The sequence below is a fragment of the Excalfactoria chinensis genome, chromosome 16 (genome assembly GCF_039878825.1).
Source record: "Excalfactoria chinensis isolate bCotChi1 chromosome 16, bCotChi1.hap2, whole genome shotgun sequence".
Taxonomy (NCBI): domain Eukaryota; kingdom Metazoa; phylum Chordata; class Aves; order Galliformes; family Phasianidae; genus Excalfactoria; species Excalfactoria chinensis.
This window is the reverse complement of record NC_092840.1, coordinates 3768480-3795859: the sequence shown is the minus strand read 5'-3', so window position 1 is coordinate 3795859 and position 27380 is coordinate 3768480. Positions and strand designations below refer to the sequence as shown.

At 39.9% G+C, this 27380-nt stretch overlaps 1 protein-coding gene across 4 annotated transcripts; it reads right to left on the bottom strand.

Moving 5' to 3' along the window:
• Positions 1 to 2610: 2610 nt before the first annotated feature.
• On the bottom strand, positions 2611 to 26418 carry SLC5A1 (solute carrier family 5 member 1). Of its 4 annotated transcripts, none has more exons than XM_072350950.1 (15): positions 26071 to 26418; positions 23823 to 23894; positions 17559 to 17663; positions 15210 to 15269; positions 14771 to 14875; positions 10408 to 10513; positions 10078 to 10158; positions 8866 to 9086; positions 7768 to 7903; positions 7214 to 7321; positions 6048 to 6198; positions 5289 to 5457; positions 3993 to 4208; positions 3635 to 3743; positions 2611 to 2850 (listed from the first exon to the last, which is right to left on the bottom strand). In XM_072350950.1, the coding sequence occupies exons 1-15, from the start codon at positions 26158 to 26160 to the stop codon at positions 2630 to 2632; spliced, it is 1950 nt and encodes a 649-aa protein (XP_072207051.1). In that variant the 5' UTR covers positions 26161 to 26418; the 3' UTR covers positions 2611 to 2629. The 4 variants fall into 4 exon arrangements, with proteins under 4 accessions (XP_072207051.1, XP_072207050.1, XP_072207052.1 ...); XM_072350949.1 differs by having other exon boundaries at positions 3641 to 3743; XM_072350951.1 differs by having other exon boundaries at positions 2611 to 2844; positions 3641 to 3743.
• Positions 26419 to 27380: the final 962 nt, after the last annotated feature.

Here is a 27380-nt window from a genome sequence, read left to right as displayed (position 1 = left end):
AGAGCTGTGTTGTGATGCACGTACACCGTGCTATCAGCCAGAGACAGCAAGTAGAGAGACGTGATAGAAGGACTTCTAAATTCCTGGTCAAACATGGGAAAAAGAACACACAGAGAACGCACAGCCCTGCCCAGGGCAATGGAAACACCTCTGGGCTGTTCTCTGTGTGCCCCACAGCAACAACAGTGCCACTGAAAACTGAAGAAAATACACTTGCTTCCTTCAAGCCGTGATGTTGCCCTTGAATGCAACACCTACCAAACGCAGGTGACGTTTGTTAATGTATTAATGATTAATCTAAAGCCGCCCACGGTAAAACTGCGCGACTATGTGAGATTCTACAGGAGTGGAGCGCTCCTACCAGCAGTCAGACCACATGGAAACATTTGAACCTTGTTCCCTACAGCGGGCAGTTCTCAGACCTGAACAAAAGCAGTTTGTTGGGGACAAACAATGAATGCCTCTGTCAAACTCAGAGTTAATTTTTCAGTATCTTTTAACCCTGGGTAAGAAGATGAAGTGACTGTGACTGATTAATACGGAGGTCATCGAAAGGCTGATCCGCTACCAGGAAATCACGTGTGTTATTTGCCTTCATCCAAGCGGTTGTATCATTTCACTGCGTTTTCCTTCTGTAACAAATATGACAAGGAGGAATCTGGGCCTTTTCTTGAGGCTTTCTTACTTGTTTGTTGTCCATTACTATTAAGCAGAACCAAAATCTAGAGAAGAAATGAGGTTTCTCTGATTTCTGTTACATTCTTTGGAATTCTCATCATTTTGTGGACACCAAATGCTTCAAAACATACAAATACTTTAATACATAAACGACTTCAAAGTCCATTAAATACAATTCATTCCACGGTCTTTAAAATACTCTCACTGTATTAACTGCAAGAAAAAGCTTGCACTGACATTTATATAGTACTTATCTAGTCTGGCTCATGCAAACCTTACCGGTACACTGCAGGGTTTATAATGAGAACCAGCAGAGAACTTTGCTTTAGATGTAAATGAAGAGAAGATACTGTCAGAAGATGATAAAGCGAGGACTAAAGCTGGAGGAGCAACATGGTGGGGCATATAGAGGCCACAGCACCTTTATTGGATGCGCCTATCTCAGGCAGAATGCTGTGGGGAAACACACTGTGATGAAATGCTTTGAAACAACACAGCATGCCGTGATCCGTATGGAACAGTAACAAGGGATGTTACTTGACTTCAGCAGCTGATGTCTTCTTTCTACATTTGAATCCCCAGGAGGCTGAATTACCCATAGAGGACGAGATTCGTTGCTTTTTGACTTGAAGAGTCACATCTACCTTCTCCCTTCTCCTGTGTCTCCAGTAGGTCTCACATTTAGCAAGTGGAGCCAACCAGACTGACTCAGCTGATATCCCACAGCTGTGGCTGTTCTCCTTCAGGAACTCACACTGTCATACTGAAATTTCATACAGCATGAATTGTATTTCTCAATGAAGTCTTCAGAAGAAAGATTTATAGTCTTTCATCAAAGTATTACAAAGCCCTCAAACGTTCTGAAGAGAAAAATGCAAAACCAGCACTCACGCTTTGGACTTTTAACAACGTTCATGGATTATTTTGTAGTACAGCTCATAGAAAGAAGCGAAACATTAACACCATCTCCAGGATAAAGAGGTCCTAACAACTGTGGGTGGAGATTAACTTTGACATACCAAGATGGGAATCGATCGGTAATAAATAAATAAATATATATACACACACATACATGTATTCTGATATATAGCATATATGTGCATATATATAATGTATTGTATGTATATATAATACATGCATTTTGTATAAAAAGAGTGCCATGTTCAAGTATAGATACACATTAAAATATACAAGAGGGGGGACCTTTTGAAGTTAACCTTAAAACAGAGCATCTATCATAAGCAGAATTCCTGATAGAATAATTGAATCCTTATTTGACCAGTGTCAAAAGGCAATCAGTTCAGATGGTTCGTTCTCATTACTGAGAAACACGAGATGATGAAAAATACCGCAGAAAATGAAAGTGGAAAAAGGAGATAATAGAAAGTTAGACGCAGTATCAAATGCACTGTTATATACAAAAGCCCCTTACTGCTGCGCTTGGAGAGAACAAAAGAGATTTTTTAGTTTGGCCCACAGTATGGCCTCTATGTTGGGTGTTTTTAAGTAATCAAGGTGTTGTACTCAAAGGAAAACAAAAACCTGAATGATCAGGAGAGAAAGAGCTGAAAATTAAAATAATATCATTGGCCCCCAAAGTTAATTCACAAACCCTGATAAATGGCTCATGAAATGAGCCAACGGTTAGTGCAGGGCTGTTCTGCACCTACAACATGAAATGTATCATGAGAAGAGAGAACATTGGATGACAATTCTGAACCTCTATTAATCCTGGACTGATTCAATTTCTGAATGGAAATTCTCTTTCTTGAACTCCTGGTATCTTCATCTTCAGATTGTTGAAATTATGATCACAAAATCAGTGAGTAAATTACCCTGATTTTTACAAACTTAGAGCATGAAAATACTAACTGAATCTAACTGTGCAAGTTTACAACTGATTTTTTTCTGCTTGACAATACAGTACGATTTCAGAACTGCAATCAGAGGCTTATGCAAAAAAGGCATGGCAAAATACAGCCACAGTCAGTAGGATGATGCCATTGATATTCACAACATTCCTCCAAAGTGGCACTTCTGATGTGTCAGTCAGTTTCTTCTTCAGTGCTTCCTCTTCCTCCTTGCTCAGTTTGGGTCCTTTTTGTTGATCTAAGCCACAGAACCAGTTGTAAGCTTTCTTTAGGCATCCTGGGTCTTCACTTGCCTCTGAAACTGGAAGGAATAGCATACTGGTCATGAAATGCAAGCACGGACTGCTGTATACACCAGAAGTTCTCCGTGACTGAGCTCCTTCCTATATTTAATATAGTAGCTCTGATTTATGGTCTTAGTTGCATGGAAGCCTTTAAATGCAGTACAAGGCTGTACAAGAATGAAGTTAATGCTGTGTTTTCACAGCTCACCTGGAAAAAAACTGTGATTTTCTAAATACTGCAAGAAGGCCTTTTACAGCATAGAGACTTAATCTGCTATGTGAGAAACTGATCACACTGCAACGCTCAACCTGCTATCAATTTTTTCCCCTACATTCTACACTTCTAATTTAATTTATGAAAAGGAACTTGGCAGCAGAATGAGAAGCCCAGGAAAGGAAGCAGGTTTTGCTCTGATGGATGTCTGGCAATTCACTTTCCTTTTGTCCTGCCCCATGCCCTCGCTCCTTCATTGCTGGCTACTACACTCTATTTCAAAATGAATTCTTGTTTCATTGTAAGTGTCAGTTATATGCAGGTCTGCTAGTGTACACCACTAATCCAAACCTAGAGCTGGTACCTACCTGTCTAGAGAACAGGAATTTCCCCTGTCACTTCTAATCTGCACTAGGGACTTGTGGATTGGAAAGCACCTTACTAGCCCTTTAGATCTGGGTTGAGGTTTTGTTGCTGAGGCGTATTGTTCTATGAAAACAAGGCATGCTCTTATCTGTTCAGGAATGAAATAGGGATTCTCAAACATATTGATGGCATCTCAGATACTGCAACAGAAGTTATTCAACAGTTACCTGATTCCTGATCTTTTTCATCAGGTTCCTCTTCCTTGTCATCTGCATCAAGATCAATTCGTTCCTCTTTGCTGTTCCGCAAAGTCCAGCACAAACGATAAAGCTGCCATTAAAAAAAGAAGTTTAAAACTAGACCCTGAGTGCACAGACAGCACAGCATCCCAAATGTCTGTTAAGTCAGCGCCTTAGATCACTAGGAGTTACTGAAGCTTGGTGACAAATAAATGAAGACTGTCTCCCTTGCTTTCTTACAAGGTGTAGATAGGTGAAATGCGACAATATACCAAGTAACAGTATTTAAAACCAGTGGTAAACTTCATTTCTCTAGGAGCAGAAGTACAGCAATACTCACATGTACATCAGGAATCGGTTTAGTCATGAAGGAGACTGCCAGGATAACGATGGCTGAAACCCCAAAAAGAATAATTGCGAAGTAAAGGTAGTGAATCCCACAGATGATGAACGGGCAGTTGGAAGGGGACACACAGCTACCAGTTCCGTAGGCAAACTCTGATATCATCCTACCGAGCCCAGCCAGCAGCCCAACTATCAGGCCCCAGAAGGCACCCTGCAAAGAGGGACAGAAGTTAGCAAAACCAGCGCACTGTGACTCCTGAAGAGCTGCTGGGGGAAACATGCAGGTATTGACACGCTATGTTGACTTTGGCGATTTCAGCCATTCCATGAGCTTGTGAAGTCAATTAGCTAATGACTGTAACATAAACATGGAAGTCCCAGTTTAAACATATTCTAGTTTTGGTGGTTAAAAACAAAAAGAGTTTTAATTTGTCAGTGGTCAAAGTCAGAAAAAGGTTTTGAAGTAGAATAAGTTAATTAATTCAATTTCTAGCCAAAATAAGGATGTTTCTGAACAAGACGTACTGATAAATCACGTAAACAATCACAATATTGGAGTTCATCTTATGCATTTTAAGCCCTGATGTTTATCTGTTTATCCAGCTTTGAAGAATGCTGTGTACACAAACACATGAGGATTATATTAAATTCTAACCCAGGCCAAATTCCAGCTACAATCACAGATCAACCTCGGATTTCCACAAAAATTCAATCCATCCGTGAGACGCAGCTACACTGGGACAGGAGATGGAACATCCCTCGTGTGTAAAGCAGGTTTTTGTGCACACAGATAACCACTGAAATGGTTTTGGGGGAAAGCAGATAGAAAAAGTGTCAGCCAAACTGAAAAACAGAAAGATGGCTGTTTGTCTTGTAGGCTTCCTCATGAAACTCGTTCTTGGAGCAAACCAGTAGCAAATATTATTATTCCTAGCACTATAGGAAAGAAACTGAAGTCCTGAATATTGAGCCTTCAGAATGGCTAAGATCCCATTTAAGGTAGCTGGCTCATGGTCCAATCAAAGCATAATCCAGACCTCATCCCTTCTGAGTTACTTACTTGAAATATTTCTCAATTTACTGTTCTAAAAATAAAAATCAGCAACTCCTAGAATGGATCCAAAAAGCAATGGGAAATAATGGATGGAACAACAGCATATTTGTTGAAAGGTTTGCTGAGATACGTATATAGCATTCAAGACAAAGGTGAAGGGTGATATGTTTGGTTTAATAAAAACAAAAAGATAACTAAAGCAACATGCAGCTTAATTATTTGCTAGTTTGTACTTGCCTGCTCATTTACTCGCTTGCAGAAGATGGCAAGAAGGAAGACAGCAGCAATGGGAGGTCCCAGGTAGCTGGTAACAGACTGAATATAATCAAAGAGCTGCCCACTTTGTGCTGACTGCACCACAGGAACCCAGGCGATGCTGACGCCAATTAAAACCAACATAAATGCCCTGTAAACATAGCCAGATATTCCATTAGCCACCTTCTTGGAAGCATCTATCAGAAATAGCAATTAGTCAATAATTTAAATGTCTATTTTGTATTTCAACCAGCAAAATCAATGAAATGGCCAATTACAATTGAACAAACAAAAGTAATTCAAGTTGGGTGCTGTGTCTGTCAAACACCAGTTATCATACAGCTAAGCATGAAATTAAAACACAGAAAATAACTTATTTTTTCCTTTGTTATGACTAGAGAAGAATCAATAGCAAATCAGCTCGAGGAACCAGTTCATTGATGCTGAGTACGGTGTAGCATAAAGCCTACAAAGATATCTGCAAATGGTTTCCTTTCAACAGCAGCAGAAGGTAAGAGTCGAACACCAGTTTAGCCACTGTCTATTAACTTGGAAATAAGGTCTGGAAATTATTATCATAAAATATCCAGAAGGGAAAGCACACGTAGGACAGCCTGCCTGGCCACAGGAGGCCACTGCTGCACTGCCTGAACACTGCAAATACGGATTTTTCACTCAGGCACTTTTCTGAAGGCTTCTGTCTGCAATGCATCTCAGGTGTGTGCCGCATTTCTGCCTTACCTTCCAGCTAACATAAGCTCTTTCTCTGATGGACGTTTTCTAATTTTGGTGTAAATGTCCATAGTGAAGAGTGTGCTAGCACTGTTAAAAATGGAAGTCAAGGAGCTCATAAGGGATGCCAACATGACTGATAACATGAGACCTCGTAGACCTGGAAAACAAAGACACTCCATACATTAGCTGGGATGGCTGTGTCAATACATGGCACCATCCATACAGACTGTCTGACCCTTTCCAGTCAGCCAGCTATGCATGCTCTGGCACATTTGTCTGCTAATGCCTGCCCGCTACTTTCTTGCAACGCAAGCAGAGTGATGCTGCTGAGCTTCTGAAAAGCTATTTACAGCAGTGATGGGACAACGCTTGAGCTTCTAGAGCACAGCTACTTCCATTGCGAACGCGTTCAGGTTAGATGCTGAAACAAAAACTACTGAGCAGATTTCACCCACAGCGATAAAAACATTTCTCTTGAATTCAATGCAGTGCTTGGTTGCCTGTGGTATATTTGGAAATCAGATTCCACAGGTTTCTTTTACTGATTAAAAATTGGGGTAAAACCACTTTTCCAAGCAGCATGATCTAATCAACATAGTATGGGGAAGTATGATAGTAATGTTAATAAGACTATCTACAACACTTAGGAAACAATGGGGAATTATAAAGAGATCAAGGAAGTGCCGTGGTTTGCATAATACCGTAATCTGATTTTTCTAGTCTTCTGAATCAGCTCCAGTTTTCTGCTGAAGTTTTTCTTCCTTTTCTCTATACTCAGTTCTCTACAGATTGGTGTCTCATTCTCTCATTGAACGGGTGTTACATGAGACAGTGTCTTCTCCCACCTCAGTGGGGTTAGCATAAGGACTGCAGGTTTATGCCTGCGACTCACACATCCTGACGGAGACAGTCCTTTATAAAACTGGCTAAGTACGTTACTTTTGACCTTCTCAGGGAGGGAGCACAATTAGAATGTCATTGCTCGGTGTCTGCTGACAGCTGACATTGTTGGCACGCAACTATTCTGCACCTACGGCCACAACCAATAAGGATTACTTACCCCTTTGACTAACTATTTTAGCTAAATCTGAGCCTTGGGCTCTCCCTGGCACTCATTTTTACAGTCTGGCGGCCTCACCTTTCCAAAACAACAAACAAAAATAGTGTCTTACCATTTGGCATAAGTTCTACTACCATTTTGGGATAAGCAATATTTGTACAGCCAACTGAGGTGCCACAGGCCTGCTGGCAGATTTCGGGCACAGCACAAGCCACCACATCTGAGAAGAGGATAATGAGACATGGTTAGACAAGGTCATACTAACAAATATGCAATGAACCAATGGACTGACACGTTCTGTATCATCCTTGGTCTGCTAGCAGGCTGGAAGGTGATTCTAAGCCTCCACTGTCCCTTTACTCTCTATAAAAATACTAAAAATCGCTGCAGATCATAAAACACCAGAATCAATTTGTCAGACCAGAACTCAGTAACACAAGAAAAGCAAGTCGAATAACAAACAGAGGAACAACCTAACCATCTCTTCTATGCCCTATGATTCTTTCGGTGTAGTCAGTATTTGTTCACATGTGTGCCTTGAACAACTGTATGACAAGATGACAATCCAACAGGCATTCAGGACAGAGAAAAGGAAACTGAGAGAGACTGCCAGTGAAAGATTGGCAGCAAGAGGAAATCAGCATCCCTGTAAATATATGTGTATACCTGTATACAAAATTCGGCTGATCATTCCGGGCATCACTATGATAAACATGGGCAAGAGCTTCAGGTATCCACACATCACACATCCAGCCTTCACGTGGGACATGTTCTTGCCAGAGAGACACCTTTGGACAATAACCTATTGATAAGACACGACAAACCCGCATGACTCAATCAATACCATGACCACACCAAGCCACATTCCAGACACAAAGTACTCCTTAACCTGTGCGATGGTGAAAGAGCCTGTTTATGAATTTCCATCACCAGAAAAATATTAACTCTACATGAAAATACATTCAAAATAAATTAAGGGAAATATCGTTTATTCAGCTAATAAACTTTTTTTCTCAAAAGTTATTTAAAAAGCAAATCAAAGAGACAAAAAGGAAGGAAACAGATATTTACATTGCTTTTTTAATTTGCTTTATAAATTGTGAAATATTATCTTCCTCACAATTCAGGAATCAGAGAGATCACTCTCTTTAGATTGAACACGTATGTATGTCACAGTTGCAGGAGCACACTGTCCTACTTTCATGTCAGTGTGATCCCTCTGGGAAGCTGGACGGTAGCTCTGAAGGGAAGGAAGGAGGAAATGGTGAAGGCCTCCAGACTGACCAAATGTATAAAGAAAATCCACCCAAAACTCTGCAGGCAAAGGTGGGAGCCACACAAACAGGAAACAAACTGGGATCTCTGAATGGGGGAGTCATCCCAGTCCAACGAAGATCATTTGATATAAGGTTTCTTTAGTAAATGTTCACATTACAAATTCTCTCCTTGTTCTTACACAATTATACATTAAAAAACATTAGAAAGGAATTAAACGCTATATCTTCTGGGCAGGTCATAAGAGGAACTGAGAGAACACCATTTCCAATTTCTTGCACACATGTGGTCCAACAGCCCTAAAATGGAGCCATTTAATCAAGGAGGAGTTTAGAAACCAGAAGCTGGAAACACTCTTGACTAATAACTGCTATTTCTGTGACCCAGTTTTGAATATCAAACTGTGGGGAGGAGAAGAAACTTAGATCATACTAGAAGTCTGCAGAGTTTTATGTTCTGCATTTCCAAGGCATAAGGCTTCAACATTACCTGATCTGTGCACCAGTACCACAGAGTAAGGATGCTCAAACCAATAGTAAGCCCTGGCCACGGCAGATCTCCAGTGACAGGATCTCGGAAGATGTGAAAAGCATCCGCTCGAGGAGTGTAGCATTTTGGATCAATTGTAGTATTTCCATAGGTGATATTGGATGGAATTGCATTCATATATTTCTCCATGAATGCATCATACCCTCCAACTTCTCTAAATGCTGAAAAATAGAAAGCAAAAGTAGTGATGAAGGATGTAACATTGACATCTCAAATAGAACCAGAGAACATCGGGATAAAAACACTGTAATGGTGATGAACAAAACCCCAGTGCGTATCTATGTGCATTTTCAGCAAATAGCATGCAGTGTTATGTAAGTATTCACACAATAAAGTATTAAAGTGACCTTCATTCATCGGTCTCAGCGTATCTGTCAAGCACTGATTTAAGCTCCACAGTCTCAACATCTCACATGCATGCATTCTTAGAAGTATATTTAAGATTATTTCCACCCAGGGAAAACCAAAAAGCGGGATCTTACCCATTACTTCTGTTATAAAAGTGGTGGATTAATCTAACTTCAGATTAGACCTGCCTAGAGGTCTGAAAACTGAATAGCTAGAAATGGAAGGAACTGAAATCTGACTGAATCTTATCACTCTTTCTCTCTTATGGTCCATTCCTATTAGTTCTGTTTCACAGTATGCTTTCTGTTTTAAAGTGCATACGGGCTTCTGGACACGCTCAGTTCTATCCATAGACATAACTCCCAATATAATGGCATCCACCGGTCAACTACAAGACTTACTAAAAGTGTTAGGATTTGTGAGCTGTTTTAACACAAGTCTGCAGCTAGAAACACAGAAAAACCATGCAATGAGACAACAGTTCTTCATTTTGAATCAGAAATTTCAAGCAGTAGCACCTTTAAATTCTATGAAATTACCACCTTCTGGAAAAAAAGTTACTCTTGGAACATCCAAAGTGTATCATCGGCAACTCTACCTCTGCCTCATTACCCATCACAAGTCCCATTCTCTCACAGGATTTACCTGCTCTCTTTGGGATGGAGTTGTCTCAATGACCAAATTGCTTGGCAACATGCCTACATCACTCCCTGATAAACAGGTGTAAGAACTGAAATTTCCTAGTTAAGACAATGAGATTCCACGCTGCAAGATCAATTGATGTCAGCACTGTCATTTACTTACCAAATCCCATGAGAATGAAAGATCCCACAACCATGATAAACGTCTGCAATGTATCTGTGTAAATAACAGCTGCAAGGCCACCTAATGACAAAGAACAAACAGGTTAACCCCTCTGCAAATGCCTCAATGAAAATCTTTTTTCTTTTTCTTTTCTCTTTTATAACTTTTTTCTTTTTTATTTTATTTTTTTTTACCTCTCTCCTTTAAACAAAGATCCCTTTGAACACACCCCTTTTGTGTTTTTATTTTCCCCATCTTATCGACCTCCCTGTTTTCTTTTTTCTGGCTTCTCTAACTTAATTACTTTATCAGACTGCTCTGCAAACTCACCTGTGATGGTGTAAAGAGCAGTAATAGCAAGCAGGATAATAATAGCCAAATACAGATTCAGCCCCATGGCCAACTGTATAAACACAGCTCCAGAGAATATGTCTGCCTGTAAGAGATGAAAATGATATATTAGACTAATTATAGGTTCTAGGTGATGGCACATCACACATTTGCTTCTATACTGATGGACTTCAATAAAGCCTTACTGAAAACTCACTCTCATGTCCAGGGCTGGGACCTGTGATGCCTCCAAGACATGGCATGGCTCTTCATTTCATGCCAATAAGTCTCTCCCTTTTTTTCCCACTGCTTACATACATGTGCTGTAACTAGTCTCTTTAGTTCAGGACACACAGGAATGAAAAACAAAGAATTTATCACAAATCTAAAGTTCCTGTGAGAATAATTGACAAGTCACTGGCTAACAGAAGAGACCTTTGGCTCTTGTGTGAAAACGGAGCTATTCAGTTTTCAGAATAACAATCTATTTCTTACTGGGATTTTAATCACATTAAATGATCTCCTTAATTAAAAATATTTTGCATCTAGGTTATTTACCTAAGTTTACAGTAAGAACGATCTACCCCAGTGCATTTCTAATGAGTTGCTATTAGTCATCCTTTCCTTAGAGGTCTGTATCACCTCCTGAGCATCCAGATGAAGGATTCACACCCAATCCCACCTGCATGCCTTCTTTCTCTATCCCGCCCTTCCCATACAAGGGTGCAATAAAGGGAGTCACAGCCTCACTTCACAGCGCAAGCCCTAGTAGTGCTCAAAGATGATCAGGAGCTACAAAGTGCTGCCAAAGCCAGGACTGCTTCACTCTGGAGAATGAGGTAGTGCTGACCAGTGCAGCAGGAGATCCTCATGTAGTGCCCCGATGTGCAGAAGACAAGCAGGAAGCAGAGTGTGAGCCACAACAAGGGTTCCACTCCCCAAGTCCTGCCCTGGAGCAGCTTGGGATGATTACGTTTCTTACAGATTTTAGGCTGAAATTAGGAATGATTTTCAGATCATGTCTCCCAGTGGCTGCCAGGTTGTGTCCTTTGTCTCTTATCCCTATGGGAATATTTTTTCTCACCTTTTCACACCACTGATCTGCTTACATCTGAGTAAGTCTTTTATTGTTCTTGGCTTTAGTTTAGCCCACATAGCATTAAATATTAATGGCCCTAAAATGACCCCAACAAAGAAGTATATAGTTAATTATTCAGTGTCCTGAGCAATTTATCAGCAACTTTGAATTGCTGTTACCTTCCAGCTTCACTGCTGCCCCCTCCCAGTCAGATAATTTCTTTCCAGTATTTCCTTATTTCTCCTCTAATAGCCTTTTACTGATACCATTTGATCCTTATCTCATCTCTGAATAATCTTCCCATTATGAGCTCTTTCCTCAAAGCCACACACCAGTCCTGCAGGAACAATTGGCAGAATGCACTGTAACAAACTTGGAGCCTTCATATGTCACTAGTGGATCCAGCACCAGTGTAATGAACCCCCAGTGCTCTACAGTTTATTCTACGCTGTGAAGTTCTAAGATGAGTTTATCTTTCTTCCTCCCATTATGTTGGTAAACCTATACCCTGATTTCTCATAAATCTACTTATGATTTCTTCAGAACTTAATTCTCTTTTGTCTTATCATAATTGAGTTAATTACTCTTAATTTTATCTTCTCTAGACCATACTCTTTGGCACAATTACCAGTATCAGCAACATGGTTATAAAGCAAGACCTTGACAGATGCCAGGGGCTTTGGACTCACAGTGCTGCATGCTTAGGAAGCACATACACGTGAAATGATTTTCAGTTGGCTACACAAGCATTTGGGCTGAATGATCGTGTCTGTCCTGATGCCAAAGATCAATACCTTATAGCATAGCCTTGTCTGACAAGTGGCTGATTAGACATAAAAGAAAGGAACGATAAAAATACACAGAAAACATTCAAGAAAAGATAGAAACGGTAATAATTTTGTACAGATACGTGCAAAGAGAATCTAATCATCACACAGCAGTGAGCAGCAGGCCAGAGAGTGAAACAGGAGTTACATGACCTGGCAAATTTTGTTACTCATTGGAAAGTCCCCTGATTATAACATTACAAAGAACATTTGATAATGTTATATCAAATGAAGGAATCAACACATGAAATAACTACCCAGATAACATAACATGCCACTCTTCTTCTAGAAGGATAAGTGGCAGTTAAACTGTTAGGTGTGACTGCCTGTCAAGGGCAGGACAGAAAGATCCTTCTACACCAAATCTCGCTAAGCCCTGGTGACAACAAAGTAAAGGGAAGTAAAATGCAAATCTGCAGGTTGGGTAGGGCACAGATTGACAACACATGGATATGTATGGAGATGTAACGTGTCCCTGTGAAGAGAGACGTGTGCTAGCTCTGCACAGCACAAATAAGCTAGCTATTGTCCAGGGTGGAGCAGCCCTGCCCTCTGTGCTCCTTGAGATGGTTCATTTGAAGACAATTTGGGCCCAGTTTTGCATTGTATGGGACAGAAAAACCTACCATTACTTCCTCTGGCAGTAGCTGAAACCTCCAAAAACTGAGTTTTCTGCTTTTTGCAAATAAAATACAGCAAGTACATTAGACCTCGGCAAACCCTGCTCTACTGAATATAGTCACATAATGCAACAATGCAGAAGAAGTCTGTATACTACAGAAATCAGAGCCACATTTGTACATGAGATTGACAGTGTCAGAACAGTTAGAGCAGTTGTACTCCAAATTTTCCCCTGCATAGCACAGAAAACCAATTCTGTGGCAATTCACCACATACATCTGGAACAGCTAATTTCATCAGAAGCTGTGATGGTAGAGTGGAGCGCTGGTAATCCGCTGCTATATGGATCTTTTCACTATTGCTTTGCTCCCACAAGTGCTCAAGAAGGTGTTTCAGCCTTGTGACCACGTGGGAAGTTTAAATAGAGAATGTGTCTTGCCTGTTATCAAGACACCCGTAGTGAAAGAGGATGAAATCTCATGACTAAACTCTTAGGTGTGATAGAGACTGGGAATAAAGGACTGTAAATTCAGAACCTACATAACTCGTTAATGCGCTTATTGCAAAATGTGTTGCAGAATAGGACTGAGTCATCTGACTGGAAATGTTTTTCAGCTACTAAAACTGCCAGAACTCTGTGTCATGTGCAACATACCTGGGACTTCTGATTATGGAAGCTAAGCACAACAACAGTAAATTTAACTGATCCTTTTGAACTATACAGAAATCCAGCGTTGGGGCCAGCCACACAGTACCAACCTGTTTAATTTATAACCTCTGCAAGGATCAGTTATCGTGAAGATGTGAGAATGAGAGCAAAAGGCCGATCTTTTAGCTTAAATTGCACTATTATCACTTAGCTCCCATGCAGAGGGCAAAGAGTAATCTGCCATGGCAACTTCTGAAAAACAACAGACAAATATACCTGAACTGTGGACTTCTTCAAAGGCTTAGTAGTTTCAAGACGTACAGAAAATACCAGCTGTCTTCACTATTTCACAGCAGCACAACAACATGCTTAATAAACATTAAATTTATAGCAACTTAAACTTTATAGCAACCACTTAGCCATTCAAAGAATCTCTCTTCCATTCATCTCAGCTGTTACCATTTCCTTTGCATTTTCCCACCCTCTTGTTCTCTAGTTTCTATCATCCCCATTTATTCAATGCTCCTTTGCACTTTTCCCTCAGCTACACGTATTGCTGATAGTGTGTTCACCAGAGTGAAGGATAAATATGAAGTTTAGGGGCAAAACATCCTGTTCCTCGAAAACCCAACAACACCCTTTTCCAAGATGTGATGCTCATATTTCTTATCAGAATTACCAGAGTGTTGGAGTGGGATGCTGTGTGCCCAACCCAATGCAAAAAGATTCTAAAACTAAATGGTTAGACACGCAGCAGCTGTTATTTCTCAGATGATTCAAGCAGATCAAAATGCACAAACTGATAGGTCGTGATTTTTTCCCCATATATTCCATAGATCCCCAAACAACAGAGCGTAATGCCATGTAAGGTTCTCTCCATTCTTGCCTGCTCTAGAAGTAAACCTTAAAAACATGAAAAAAAAAAAAAGAGAGAAAGCCCAACAAACACCAAGAAAGTCTTCCCAGATATGTTCAAGGAGCCAACAAAACTCAGATTGCAAAACAGATCTGTGCACATAATCTCACTATACAGAAGATAACTACACATACTACACGTCTTACCCCTTAGTTCAATTAGACTTCAAATCAGAAACAACAGAGCCAACCGTGTGAATAATAACGTAAATGAGAGTTTCCTTTATTTAGATCAACTTTGGATTGAAAAATTGTTGCCGAAGTTATACTTACTGAGATCTTTGTGAAAATATACAGGATCAGTGAAAGGATTGACAGGTAGACCTGAATCCGTTTCCCACCAAAACGCTTCCTCAGATATTCTGGCATTGTCACCACCTGTGGGCACAGATAAAAGCAAGTTAGCTTTCTGCTACTCAGATACTGTGGAGTGGGAGGCAAAGGAAGGGAGCTGCAAATGCAGTTGCATGGATCAGCAGCCCCGGGAATCAAAGGAGAGCAAAAGCAGAGTACCAAACACATCTCAGGACTCAGAATTTGAGAATCATCATTACTCATATACATACAGATAATATAGACAAGTTATAATGAAATCAGATCTCCCATGCTACTCATAATGGCTTTGCAATACTCCAGACCTGACCCACAAACAAGAAGAGAGAGGAAGAATAAAACAAAGAGCACAGGAATTCATAACGCTGTTTTTACTTACCCCAGCTTTGATGTAGATGGGTACAAACAGCCATCCTAGAATAACCACAAATATCAGAGCCTGCAGTCAAGAGAAGATCAGCTGAATTAGTTTCCTCTCTCTAGACAGCACTCCCTAAGACCATTTATCAGATCAAACAGCAGAGACCACTGAAACCACTCAAACCTGGTTACTTTGGGGCTGCGATGGGTGTTGCTCTATCCTTTGTCTTATGGTTGAAAATCTGGGAATTAAATCCTGGCTAGGAGACTTGTCATGCATTGTGCAAACTGAAGAGCACACTAAGTTTGCAAAAATAGCACACATGGTAATACATTTTGCAGAAGAACTGCTGATTTCTGTTGTATGTTTGCCTCCTAGTATCAAAATGCCACCCTACCAGCAATGCTAGCTTATTCCAGCTGTTCTCAAAGCATGCTGTTCAAATGTGATCGGCCCATAAGTCCACAGTTTCTGGGAAACATTAAAGAAAGTTTAATTAAATCTAGGAACTAAGACCTATCTGCTAATTGCTTCATCCCAGGTACAGAGTCAGACTACCTTCCATCTCAGAATCAGCTGTGCTGCAATGGTATCTTGTGATATCAGCAATCCTAGGTATGGGGTAAAGAAGTACTTTTAATATCTCTCTAACTTCTTTCTGCATTGAGTTTCTGTGAGATGTCTGTGTGTTTTACAAGGCACAGTATATTACAGGCATCCCACACACTATACAGTATGTACTACAAGCACTTAGTTAAGGATTTGGTATTTCCATATGATCATTGCTCAATGAATTTTTAATTGCAATGTGCATTTTGTGAAATATAGACCTTACTGTATTTTGGTGTCAGTTTTCTGACTGAAACAGCTAGTACATTCTCCCTAACAGAGTTGTACACAATGAGATAGACAAATAGAGAACAAAATTCTGCTCAAAATTCTACATTTTTTCTGTCCGCTCAGGAGGTTATTTTTGTTTTCAGTAACATCTTTTAAGTTTTGCCTTTAGATCAAAGATGAGAACTGCACAAGAAAGAGTGGTTCAGCATCTGCTATCATACTAATGCAATTTAGAAGTAATTTCAGTGGAATAATACAGATAAACAAGCAGTATAATTGCCAACCTTCATATTCCTTGCAAGAGGAGAATTGAATTATACAGTCAAGAGTCTCTCTGTCATAATTATTAAACAAACTATGCAATGTAACTCTCCAAAATCGTGCATATATCACTGCTTCCTACTAAACAACAATTCTTGTACTCTGCATATTTATATTATCCCATGGAGAATCTCCCAGGAGAGGAAGAGTTAGATGTGAATATGTTTGAAGGAGGATATGTGTCCTAGAGCTTTGAATTCTATGAAATTGGAAGTAATGCTTGTTCTGTTTTCTTTTGCTTAGTTTGTGTGCAAAGAGAAGATGAATAAGGTTGTCTACTGCCTCTATGTAAAGAAATAGAGAAAGATGACAGATAAACTGTCTCATAATTCTTTTTAATCTTTACTGCTCTTGAATATTTATAAGTACCTGAATATTTGCAGCAACCATTTACTTGTTAAGGAAAAAAACAGTTCCTCAGCGTAGTACGTTTCTTTTACTGCACAGAATTAAATGCAAGGAAACCTATGTAATGCTCATTAAGTCTTGTGAGTTTTGGTATAATCCCTTCAGTGAAGGTGAATCAAGCACCATAAGGTCATTGTTATCCACACCCACAATATCTGAGAATTCGAGGAAATTCATTTAATCAGCTTGTGTGAATCCTCATGCTGTCACAGTTAATACTGCTGCTGGTTCCCCACGCAGTTCATTTTAAGTCAGCCTGGATACTTCTGTTCTACGTGGCAACCATAAGTGGAATAAATACAGTCAGAAAAAGGAGAAACTAAAAGGGAAAAGATTTTTAGAATGTAGGTGATCATGAAGGATGTCCCAGATTTCCTGTAGCCTATGAAGAAATCAAAGCCTTTTCAAAAATTTCTAAATAGAAAACTGCTAAAAAAATCCAATATTGGATTCCAAAGCTGACTAACTCTTCCAGACATCCTACAGTCTGAGAGTGCTCTCTATCAATAATTAAACGTAATCAAATGATAGAATGAGAAGAGAATCCACTGATTTCTTTGGGTGAAACATTTTCTAAAAAGCTTCATTCAGCAGAAAAGGGCCATCATCTCCCAGTCACTTGGACAAGGACCAAGGAAGATAAGTAGGAGATAACACTGGCATTTGTAGATCCATACAGAAACAAGTATTGCCAAGTAAAATTTGACAGCGTAAAATTATTTGATGATGTCATCTCAATTAACCTGTGCAGATAATTTGGATGTTACAAATATGTTCACACAAATTCATGCCACTTACATTCCATTCATACCCTCCAATGGCAACTCCTCCAGCTGCTGCTGTTCCTGCTATGCCCACAAAATGTCCACTGCCAATGTTACTGGCGAAGAGTGAAGCACCAATCTGGAAACAGAAAGATAAGACTTGATTCTTCAGCCCAGCTCATGTCAACTTGAAAAACACACATTCATTTGGCATTTTGAACTCAGGCCGGTCTGTCATCAGGTAGTAACGATGAGAATGAATGACAGCCAACTTCCTTGACTACTACTCTTTTTTTTTCTCCGTCCCCCAACAAATCTGAAACTTCAGCCATCGTGTCTAGAACACGAAGCATGAATACAATGCTGCATAAATCTCCTTCCAACTGAAGCAAATAGCTTATGACCCAAAGCAGACTTTCAAATATTTGCAAAACTTGACTGACATTTGGGTGATAAACAAATAATTAGACAGGAACACAGATCTGCCTTGCTCAAGGAGGAAACAATAAGTGCTCTTGTGTCAAACCTGCACTCCTTGTTTCATACTGAAGTTCTGCAGACTGTGGGACTAATTGTGCAATCAGTAAGAGCCGTATGGATTTCATGATTCTAGTCAAAAGATATTAGATTAACTTAATTAAATTCTTCAAGCTATATGGCTGAGAAAACACTTCTGCAAGATGTTAAATAAAGCGAATAAAGGAGCTGTATTGAAGGAATGCTGCAAAGACCCCCCAGACGTTGCAATGATCCTGCAGATAGAATAGGGGGGAAACACAAGGAATGCTGATCAGAGAAAGACCAAGACCAAGAAGGATTTAGGCTGGTTTGCTAATAAGGCAAAGGAAAGGAAAGCTTTGAGGTAGTCCTCTAAGCTGAAAGACCTAAAAGTGCTTAAAAATGCTCTTTTACAGCCCTGAATACAGGATCTGCACCTAAACATTCAACTTATGTAGATCCCAAGTACAAGCACTTGGAATATATTTGGAGTTACAAGAGGGACAATTGTTCCTTGCCTGCAACTCACTGGTTGATTTGTAGGGTCCTAGAATATATGTGAATGTATTTACAAGGTCTGCAGTCACTGCATTGAGTCCTTTGTGTAGCAGTAAAAATTAAATCAACCTTTCTTAGAGCACAGGAATGACTGTCTGAGATTTAAGGGGATAAATTATACTGTTTATTTACTTTTTTTCTTCCTTTCTGCAGTTGGATCCCCTGTTATCTTTTAATCCTTATGCAGACAAGCTACTCTTCTGCTGTGACAGGGAATTTCTGTCTCTAAGTTCTCTTTGTTCCGGTCTTTTTTCCTTCAATTTTTTTACCTTTCAATTTTTTTCCTTTCAATTTTTTTAGCTTTCTAGAAGTCAGTTGTGTCCTACAGAAATGTAATCACTGTCACATTAAATATATTTCCACAGGAATGACAAGTCTTGTAACAGGCATCAAATACGTCAGAGACATTACTCATAATAGAACAAACTTTCTTTTAACCACTCTGTGACAACAACAGTGTTTTCTCAAAAATAATTGTGAGGAAACAAATCCTGTAGTAAATCTAGACATCAGTAACTGCTGTCTGGTGTTTTCCCTGCAGATGGACAATTAAACTTTAATGTAGGTTATCAGAAATTGCATTCACCAGAAAAGATTAACCACATTAACCACTGATCGTACTTAATGTGCTCCCTCTCCTGTTCCAGAAGTTTGAAATGTGCTGCATGCAGATCTAAGTAATGAAAGCAGCTCATGAAGAACTCTCAGAAAAGAAAGCTACAATGGGATGTGTCCTAGTGCCTAGAAACCCGAGACATAGAACAGCAATTACTGGGAATGTATTCCAAACTCCACCCAGAGTACAACTGTACTGTAAGAAAAATAGGAAACCAAACAAAGCAATGCAAAATTACCACCACATTTAGGATGAAACAACGGGAGTGCGCTTATCACTTTAAATGTCTAAGTTTTGTTTTCTGAATTAAACAACACCTGGTTCAGCAGAGCTACAAAACCAATATGTAACAATGGACACAATCTCCAAAGGTAGAATGTGACATCACAGCTGGGAAGTGTGAATTAATGAGAACTGCAGTTAAAAGCCAGTTAGAGAGGAATGTCTGCCAAATATGCTTGTGCCCAGTGAGTTGGACAAGATGGTCCTTTTGCCCTTGTTGAAATGACCACAGAGCACACCAATTTGAAATAGGCTGGGTGTTTGTGTCTGGCCTCTTTGCAGAGTGCCACTAAGAGCAGATCCATGTATTTGAGTTCCTCCATGTGCATGGCCATTAGCCGGAGGATGGGCTGAAGTTGGAATTGTTAGCCATTCTCAGCAACATGTTAGTGAATTGATTTTTACAACAGATAGAGGAGGAAAAGTAAAGAGGAGAGTCAACTGAAAGGAACAAAAGCTGTTAGGAGGGAAAGAGGGCAAAAAACTGAGCTAACCTGGAATGTGGAACATTAACTCCTTTTAAATCTTTTAAAGGGTCAGGTTTTAACAAGAGTACTCTGTTCAGGAAAAGTACTATCACACTGCAGGCAGATGATGATCATTATGCTTTTTCCGTGTTATTCATTAACTGTTTCACTTGGCACTTTTCTTTAACTATAGGATGCACTGACATCCTGGCACTTGCTGCTTCAAACCATATATACAGAGCTCTTTGCAAATCAGTGACTACCGCCATGGTAGTACTTATCAGTTAATGCCTTTATTTTCTCCCTCTCAGGATCTGCTAATACACATCCTACATTCCTAATGCCTGATTTCCTGTTTGAAAGCATTAATTCAGTATCAAACATTTTCCCTCAACCCTGAGCATGCCTTCACTACGGCAAAGAGAGTATCTGCCCTTAGCCACTCCACAGAGAACAGAGAAGCTCCTTCACAGCAGTGTGAGGTCACTTCTCTGAGTCACCTGCAGCAGATGCTTCTCAAATCCCTCTTCTCTGAGACATTTCTTATTCCCATGCTTGAGAACTACTTCCCAGCAGTTTCCATACTTCTTTTTTAACTCACAGCTGTGACTGTATCTTGTAGGAAAGATGTTTCCCTACTGGAGTTTTATGGGATCACTTTCAGTCACTTTGGAAGAATCAGTATGCTGCTGACAGTAAAATACTATTGTGACTTTTCCAAGGTTCTGGTTATTTTCTTCAAGTTCTCTGTATTGCGTAATTGCCAAATTAAACAACACTGTTAAATGGTCAGAGAGGTATGGAGACACAATATATGTCAGGTAGGGTGTCTGTCTCTTAATGTGTGTGACAGCAATATGCACAGCCATAAGCAGACTCATCTGATACCTTCCCACCTTTGTCCTCTGAGATGCAGACAGCACCTTCAGCCTGGTAAAACATTCTGACAGATTCTGCACAAATCTTCACATTTCCTCCTCTACCAGAGCTTCGTTTTTAATATTTCATCATCTTCTTTCTTTCTTTTCTTTTTTTTTTATATGGAATTTGACAAAATAAGTTAATTTCTGATTTTACTTCACCTGTGGAAGGAAAGTACTAATTTTACATGTACCAGAGTTGTACCTACGGACATCTCACAGCAATGTCAGGTCCATCAAGTGGGGAGAACTGTAAGAGCATATAAAACTTAGCTGGATGTAGAGATAAGAGAAGCTGTGCCACTGATCAGTTCTGTTCAAAAGAAGGCATGCAGAACTGAGGGGAAAAATATGTATTTTTTTCCCTTTAGTTCTTACCTTGCTCACAAAGATCAGTGCTTTAATAACAGCAAATACACTGACTGACATTCGTTTGAAGTACATTATGTCCTTCACTTCGAAATGTTACCCACTTGATACCCATGCAGTAAATCTTTCCAGCCATATCAAACACCTATAAAATACTACTTTGCCCTATTAGGATTTATGCCTCAGGAGCTGAGGCATCGAACGTAACTCACAGTTTTGTGCATACAACTGTCTGCAGAACTATGGAAACTGAAGAATAGAATTCAAAGCAGAAAAGCTTCAAAATCCAGGTTTTTTTGTTGTTGACTTTCATAGTGTCTGAAGACCTGATAATTCTGACAGACTGGCTACTACTGAATCTGACCTTCAGTAACAGATGCTCAATTTCTTACAACAGTAGAAAGTATCTTAACAGAAGAAGTTAGAAGTTTAGTTTGCACGGTCCAGTGTTACAAAGCTGGTAATTTCTTTGAGCTTCTGTGACTCTCTGGAATAAAGTTGAGCTGGTTATGAATATTTAAGAAGTCAAGCAGGTCTATCCTGAAGAGATTTCCCTCAAACATAAGAAACCAAAACCAGTTTCTTGAAGATTCTTCTTTTCTCTAAAAAGACTTTGTAAAGGGAGCAGCATTTCATACCATACAATTAACTCATGATAGCCTTCTGGCAATCAGTGAGAACATAACTACATATCTTGATTGCTAATGAACTATTGGAGTTACTGAGTTGACTCATTCACAGCAACAAGGACAGTGATGTCAGTGAAATTACAGAACTGACCTCAACAAAGCAGCCAGAAAGGACTTGCTACAGACTTAGCTTTGTAAAATACCAAGCAACCTTCATGGCCACAAAATGATTTGTGAAATGGAAAAAGGAAGGACTGAAGGGGGGATCTGCAGACTGCACTGATGACCAGCACTTCAACTATGCTAGCTTGTGCAGTTTGGGCAGGTAAGAGAGATGGTCCCAGCAGCAAATGCTGCACATGGGGTCATCTGTTTTGTCTTTCTGCTCAAGCAAGCTGAATCTGCTGGTTTTGCATTGCTAGAGAATTCAGTGTTAGTTAACTGCCCCTGGGTCTTTGGGGAATCATAGAATCATAGAATGACTCGGGTTGGAAGGGACCTCAAGGATCATGTGGTTCCAACCCACTGAATCATCAGGACTTCTCTGTGCCTCCATAGCCACACCAAGTGTTCATGATGAGCCTTTTCTGCCTTACCACCTCTGTTTTCATTCATGTCTGCACAAAAGAGTATTAATATTCACTGCTGACAAGTAGACAGAATTGCACAGGGTTAAAACCAGCCCACTGATTAAACTGTCAGTCAAGCACGTTAAATTTCCCCCCTAGAATTATGGGTTTTATCTCATAGTAATTTCAAAAGGAGAGAAAGGAAACTTTCTCTTTCCTCAGGCTTCCAATGGAACTTGAATTTTCTCGGATCCAGTCTACCACAAGAATACATCTTACTGTCATTAGCCTTTAATCTTTTTATATCATTAAAATGGCAGCTCTGATTCCTTCTAGAGCCAGACAAGAGCTCCCTGATGTGAAGAAGACTGAGCAAAGTGTAGATATTTGTGTAACCTACTACAATAATAATAATCATCATCATCATCTAAATTTTTAGAGAACAAATATTTACTCCCTATTTCCCTATGGGTCCCACAACAAAATCTATGCGGGTGGAATCTTGAATCAAAAGGCTTGTGAGGTGCAAAGACATTTTTTGAAACAGCACAAAATCAGGAATGTTCGTGGTTTCTGTTCAAGCACATGAAAACAAGAAGTCATGCTGAACAGATACTATATGATCTAGAAAAATAGACAATTGCTTCTAACAGCATTTCTGCCAGGGGCCTGCTGGCTGGCCATGAACAAGCTGTTTTGTGTCTGTAAGTGCTTTTCTCCACCTTTGAAGAGAAAACAGCACCAAAGACAATCAATATAAATGACAGATAATCATTAAATAAATGTGAAACTATGTTCTAACAATAGTTTATCTTAATCTTTCCAGGATTTTCTCCTGACCAGAACTTGTTACCAAATTTGGAGACACTAGAGCAATACAAAGGAATCAGTAGCTTAATTCTTCTCCATGATAACATCAAAATACGTCAGCTTATTTGAGAGCAGTGAAAATACTAAATTCAAAACATAAAAATAAAATAAAATAAAATAAAATAAAATAAAATAAAATAAAATAAAATAAAATAAAATAAATAAAATAAAAAAAATAAAATGAACCAGAAGCCAAAACACTGGATTTATCTACTCAGATATCATCAATGTATCTAAGTACAAGCAAGATGGTCACATCAACACAACTCAGAGCTCAGCACAACTTCCCCAACACTTTATCCTGTCTGTCAGTTGGCTTTTGATGTACAGTTAGTATTGTACCACTGTGGTTTGAGAGTTTGAAGATTAGTAGGGTATGTCTACCCGACATAGCCATTACAGTCTCAACACTATCGTAGATATACTTCATAGTTAAGGATTAAATATAGTTATACAGAAGTGGATGCACATGCAGAAGCAAATATATATTCTATACACACATAGAGTACATATCACTGACCGGCCACCAAACCATGCTCCGTCCAGCCAGAAAGAATCCACCTACTGTCCCTCGGTTGGTTGAGTACATTGCCTAGAGGAAAAAAAGAAAGAGAGAAAGAGAAAAGAAGAATGATTAAATTGTATTTTTAATTATAATAGGCAAGCTATATACTGACTAAAAACAAACTACTAAAACAGGGGGGGTAAAGTGAAAAAAAGTGGCTAGAAAGAACTAATTTATGACAAAGAAAACAATAACACTAAACTGTATATGACCCTGTTCATTGCAGGGGAATTGGACTAGATGACCTGTAAAGGTCCCTTTCAACTCAGATGATTGCATGATTGTACAGTGATTCTTGTCTCTAGGTCTATGTTAAGTATTCAAGCTTCATGGCTTCATCTCACAATAAAACCAGAATATAAAAATAACATTAAATGTGAAGGCTTTATGGCCTTCACTCAACTACAAACCCAGTGTACAAATTCAGTCTCACAAGAACACTTCATTACAGGTGTAGTCTCTTTGATTTTAGGCACTAAAAAAAGACTGAGTTTTGTATGTTCATAGAGCGCAAGGTATGCAGCTTTTCAGTATCATCCAGCTCAAACAGGTATCTGCAAAAATCAATTTTCTTGCTGTGGTTTCAGCAGTACATTCACTTTCCTTTGAAGTTCAAATAAACTAGGCTAGAATTTCCTTTTCATGCACTCAGTTTGTTTTTAACAAAGGATGGGCTTTAGAGGGAAGCTTCCTCCACTTTTATTAATGACCTTGATCAAATAGTGGTTTCCCATTGTCTCCACTTATGGACTTTGAACGGGCAAACACTGGAAGAACTGAAGAAAATTAGTCAAATATTTTATATGAAATAAATTTCCATTTCACTACACACAGTAGTTGAATTAAGCATTTGTCCAATAAAGAACACATTGTTGCTGGAGACAAATGGTTCCAGGAATTACTCGGAATATATCACCTAATCGGCCCTTTTCTGACACAGACCTCTGATTACAGCAGTAGTTAAGACTAGCACAGCAAAGACCCAGTTTCTTCCCACAAGACAGCAAGATATACAGATACACTAAGGCCCTCAGATTTGTTGCTACATTTTTCAATCTACTACCACGACAAAAAGACAAAGACCAGGCTGTGATCATATTGTGTTCACCTCCCATTTTTTGTGCTCTTCAAAACGCAGCCTGCTAGGAGGGGGTTTTCCTGCAGTATATTTCCCTGTTCAGTGAAATGGACCACTGGGATGCTCCTGGCAAGCACAGAATTACAGAAGGACAAGGCCTCCATTTACCTTGTTAATAGTCAGATGTTCAGGTGACCAGGAGCACTTGCCCCAAGCTAAGAGCAAGCCTCAGAATAGCAGCTTGGAAATTCAGTGACATTCCACGGTTTACAGCTTTGTAACTCACAGTACTGGCCCATTACTTCCAAACAGTTCATCACCAACAGGATAGTATCTGCCTTTCCCCATTAGCTGTGAATGCACTGTCCTTTGTTTCAGGATTAGACAATGAGTTTTTCCCCTGCAGGGCTCAGCATAATCTGCATTGCCTGCCTGGGGGCAGGAGGTAAAGTTCTGCTTAGATCTCAAGCAGTCAAAGCCACCTCTTTCCACCCCTGAAACTGTCCCTTCTTCACAGTTTCAAAAGCACTGCCAAGGTCCCTCTGGCAAAAATTCACAATAATGCTGCATTCAAATGGCAGCTACAATCTTGGCCCATCTCAGTGCTCTGCTGAGAGCAGCCTGCAGCACTCAGTCTGTCCCACAGTCACAGCATCAAGTTTACACCTCAGACACTAGACCATATTGCCCTCCTCACACACTGACTCCACCTCCACTGCTTCAACTCTCACTTATTGTTTCCCACATCACCACCTCACACAGCCATCTCTCACAGCCCCTAGCGTGCTTTCTACCAGCAGCCCAACTTGGCTTGGGCTTCACTGACCTGACCTCTCACGGTTGGATCCTTCCCCACGCAAACTCTATTACTCCACCTTCTCCACCAACTATTCAATCCACATAAACATTTCTCCCCCCAGATCATCTTTCCTTCTTCATTAAATACCCATATTTCCCTCCCTATATACTTATTAATCATCTCAATTAAGCACTGCGATCTCTAATAATTACACATTTTCATTTACTGTGCCATTTTCCTAGGATCCTATAAAACGACCTGTTCATCAAGCACAAAAGGAAAAAAAAAAAAAAAAAGGAAAAATAGAAAATTGAAGCCCAACATACCCATATTCCCACTGCCAGGACCACCAAGAAATAGAGGACAATAACAGAGATGTCCGCAGCATTGTTGATCCTTATGGCGGTGGATTCCATCCTGGATGCGTCTCTGGCTTTCTTCTTCTTTCCCTCCTTATATGCTTCTTGCAGCCTTTAGGTTAATGATAAACTGCCGTCATCAAGATTCACTTGTCTTGGGACACAAGTTGAAGCTGCTGCTTTTCCTCTGACAGCACTTCCTTCCTAAACACTGCACCCCTGCTACACGTTCTGCAGATCTCAGAGTTCACTCCCCTTGCCAAAGGTGCTCAGGGTTTTAACATTGGTGAGCAGATGTCTAAGAAGGAATGAGCACTGAAAGGAGTGGCTTGGCTGCAATAAACCTGCATATTTACCTCACTGTGAATACTCTTTTTTTTTTTTTTCCTCCTTGAAGTGGTTGTACCTGTAAATCTAGTCATGGAAGATGCAGCTCTTTTAGATGACGATGGTAAACAATTACCTGTGAGGAGTGACCTGACAGTCGGGGAAAACCCGGGGTCCAGAAGCTGGGACACACTCTGCGTCATGTCTCAGCTCAGCAGGAAAACAAAGTGGAGAAGCAGCCCCACACTTCTGGGAAGGAAACAATTTGAAGCTGCTTTTATCTCTCACAGGTGAAGATGGATACAGGTGAAGATGCGTGTGATACACAGGATTTAGATCCAGGAGCTTCCCGTGTTGAATTTCAGAGTGTTCAGATTGGGGTTTTGTGCTCTCTCAATTGTGGCTAATCAGCTTCACGTTCAAATAAGTTCAAAGTTCATCAGTGCTTGGGTCTGCTCTCCTATTTATTTGTTCCTCTGTCTTCAAAATAAAGCTAAGCAAAATAACTGGTTACAAGATATGGGACACTGATTATAGACAGCTCTTCACAGCCCATAAAAGGGTATTTTCCCCAAACAACCACTGCGATCCTTCAGTTGAGCCAAAAGAGATTGGAAAAATCCAGGGCATCTAGATCCAGAGTCAGCCACAAGTGCCAGGCACATTTCTGAAATCCTGTTCTCTGAGTGATACTGGGGAATCTGTACGCATTCACAGTTGACTGGGTGCCTTTTGGAAATACAGTTTTACCTGAAGTCACACTGAACAGAACAAGCAGTGCATTACATAGAAAACACAGTAGGTTTAACTGCTTGCAACGGTTATTTCCTCAGGAGTTAGAACGGAAGGTCTAGCATGCTGTTGGCAATGAATTTTTCTCAAATTATCCTTCTGTAATTGCAGGCAATAAAGAGCATCAAAGTCTAACAAGGTGTAAATATAATTTCCTT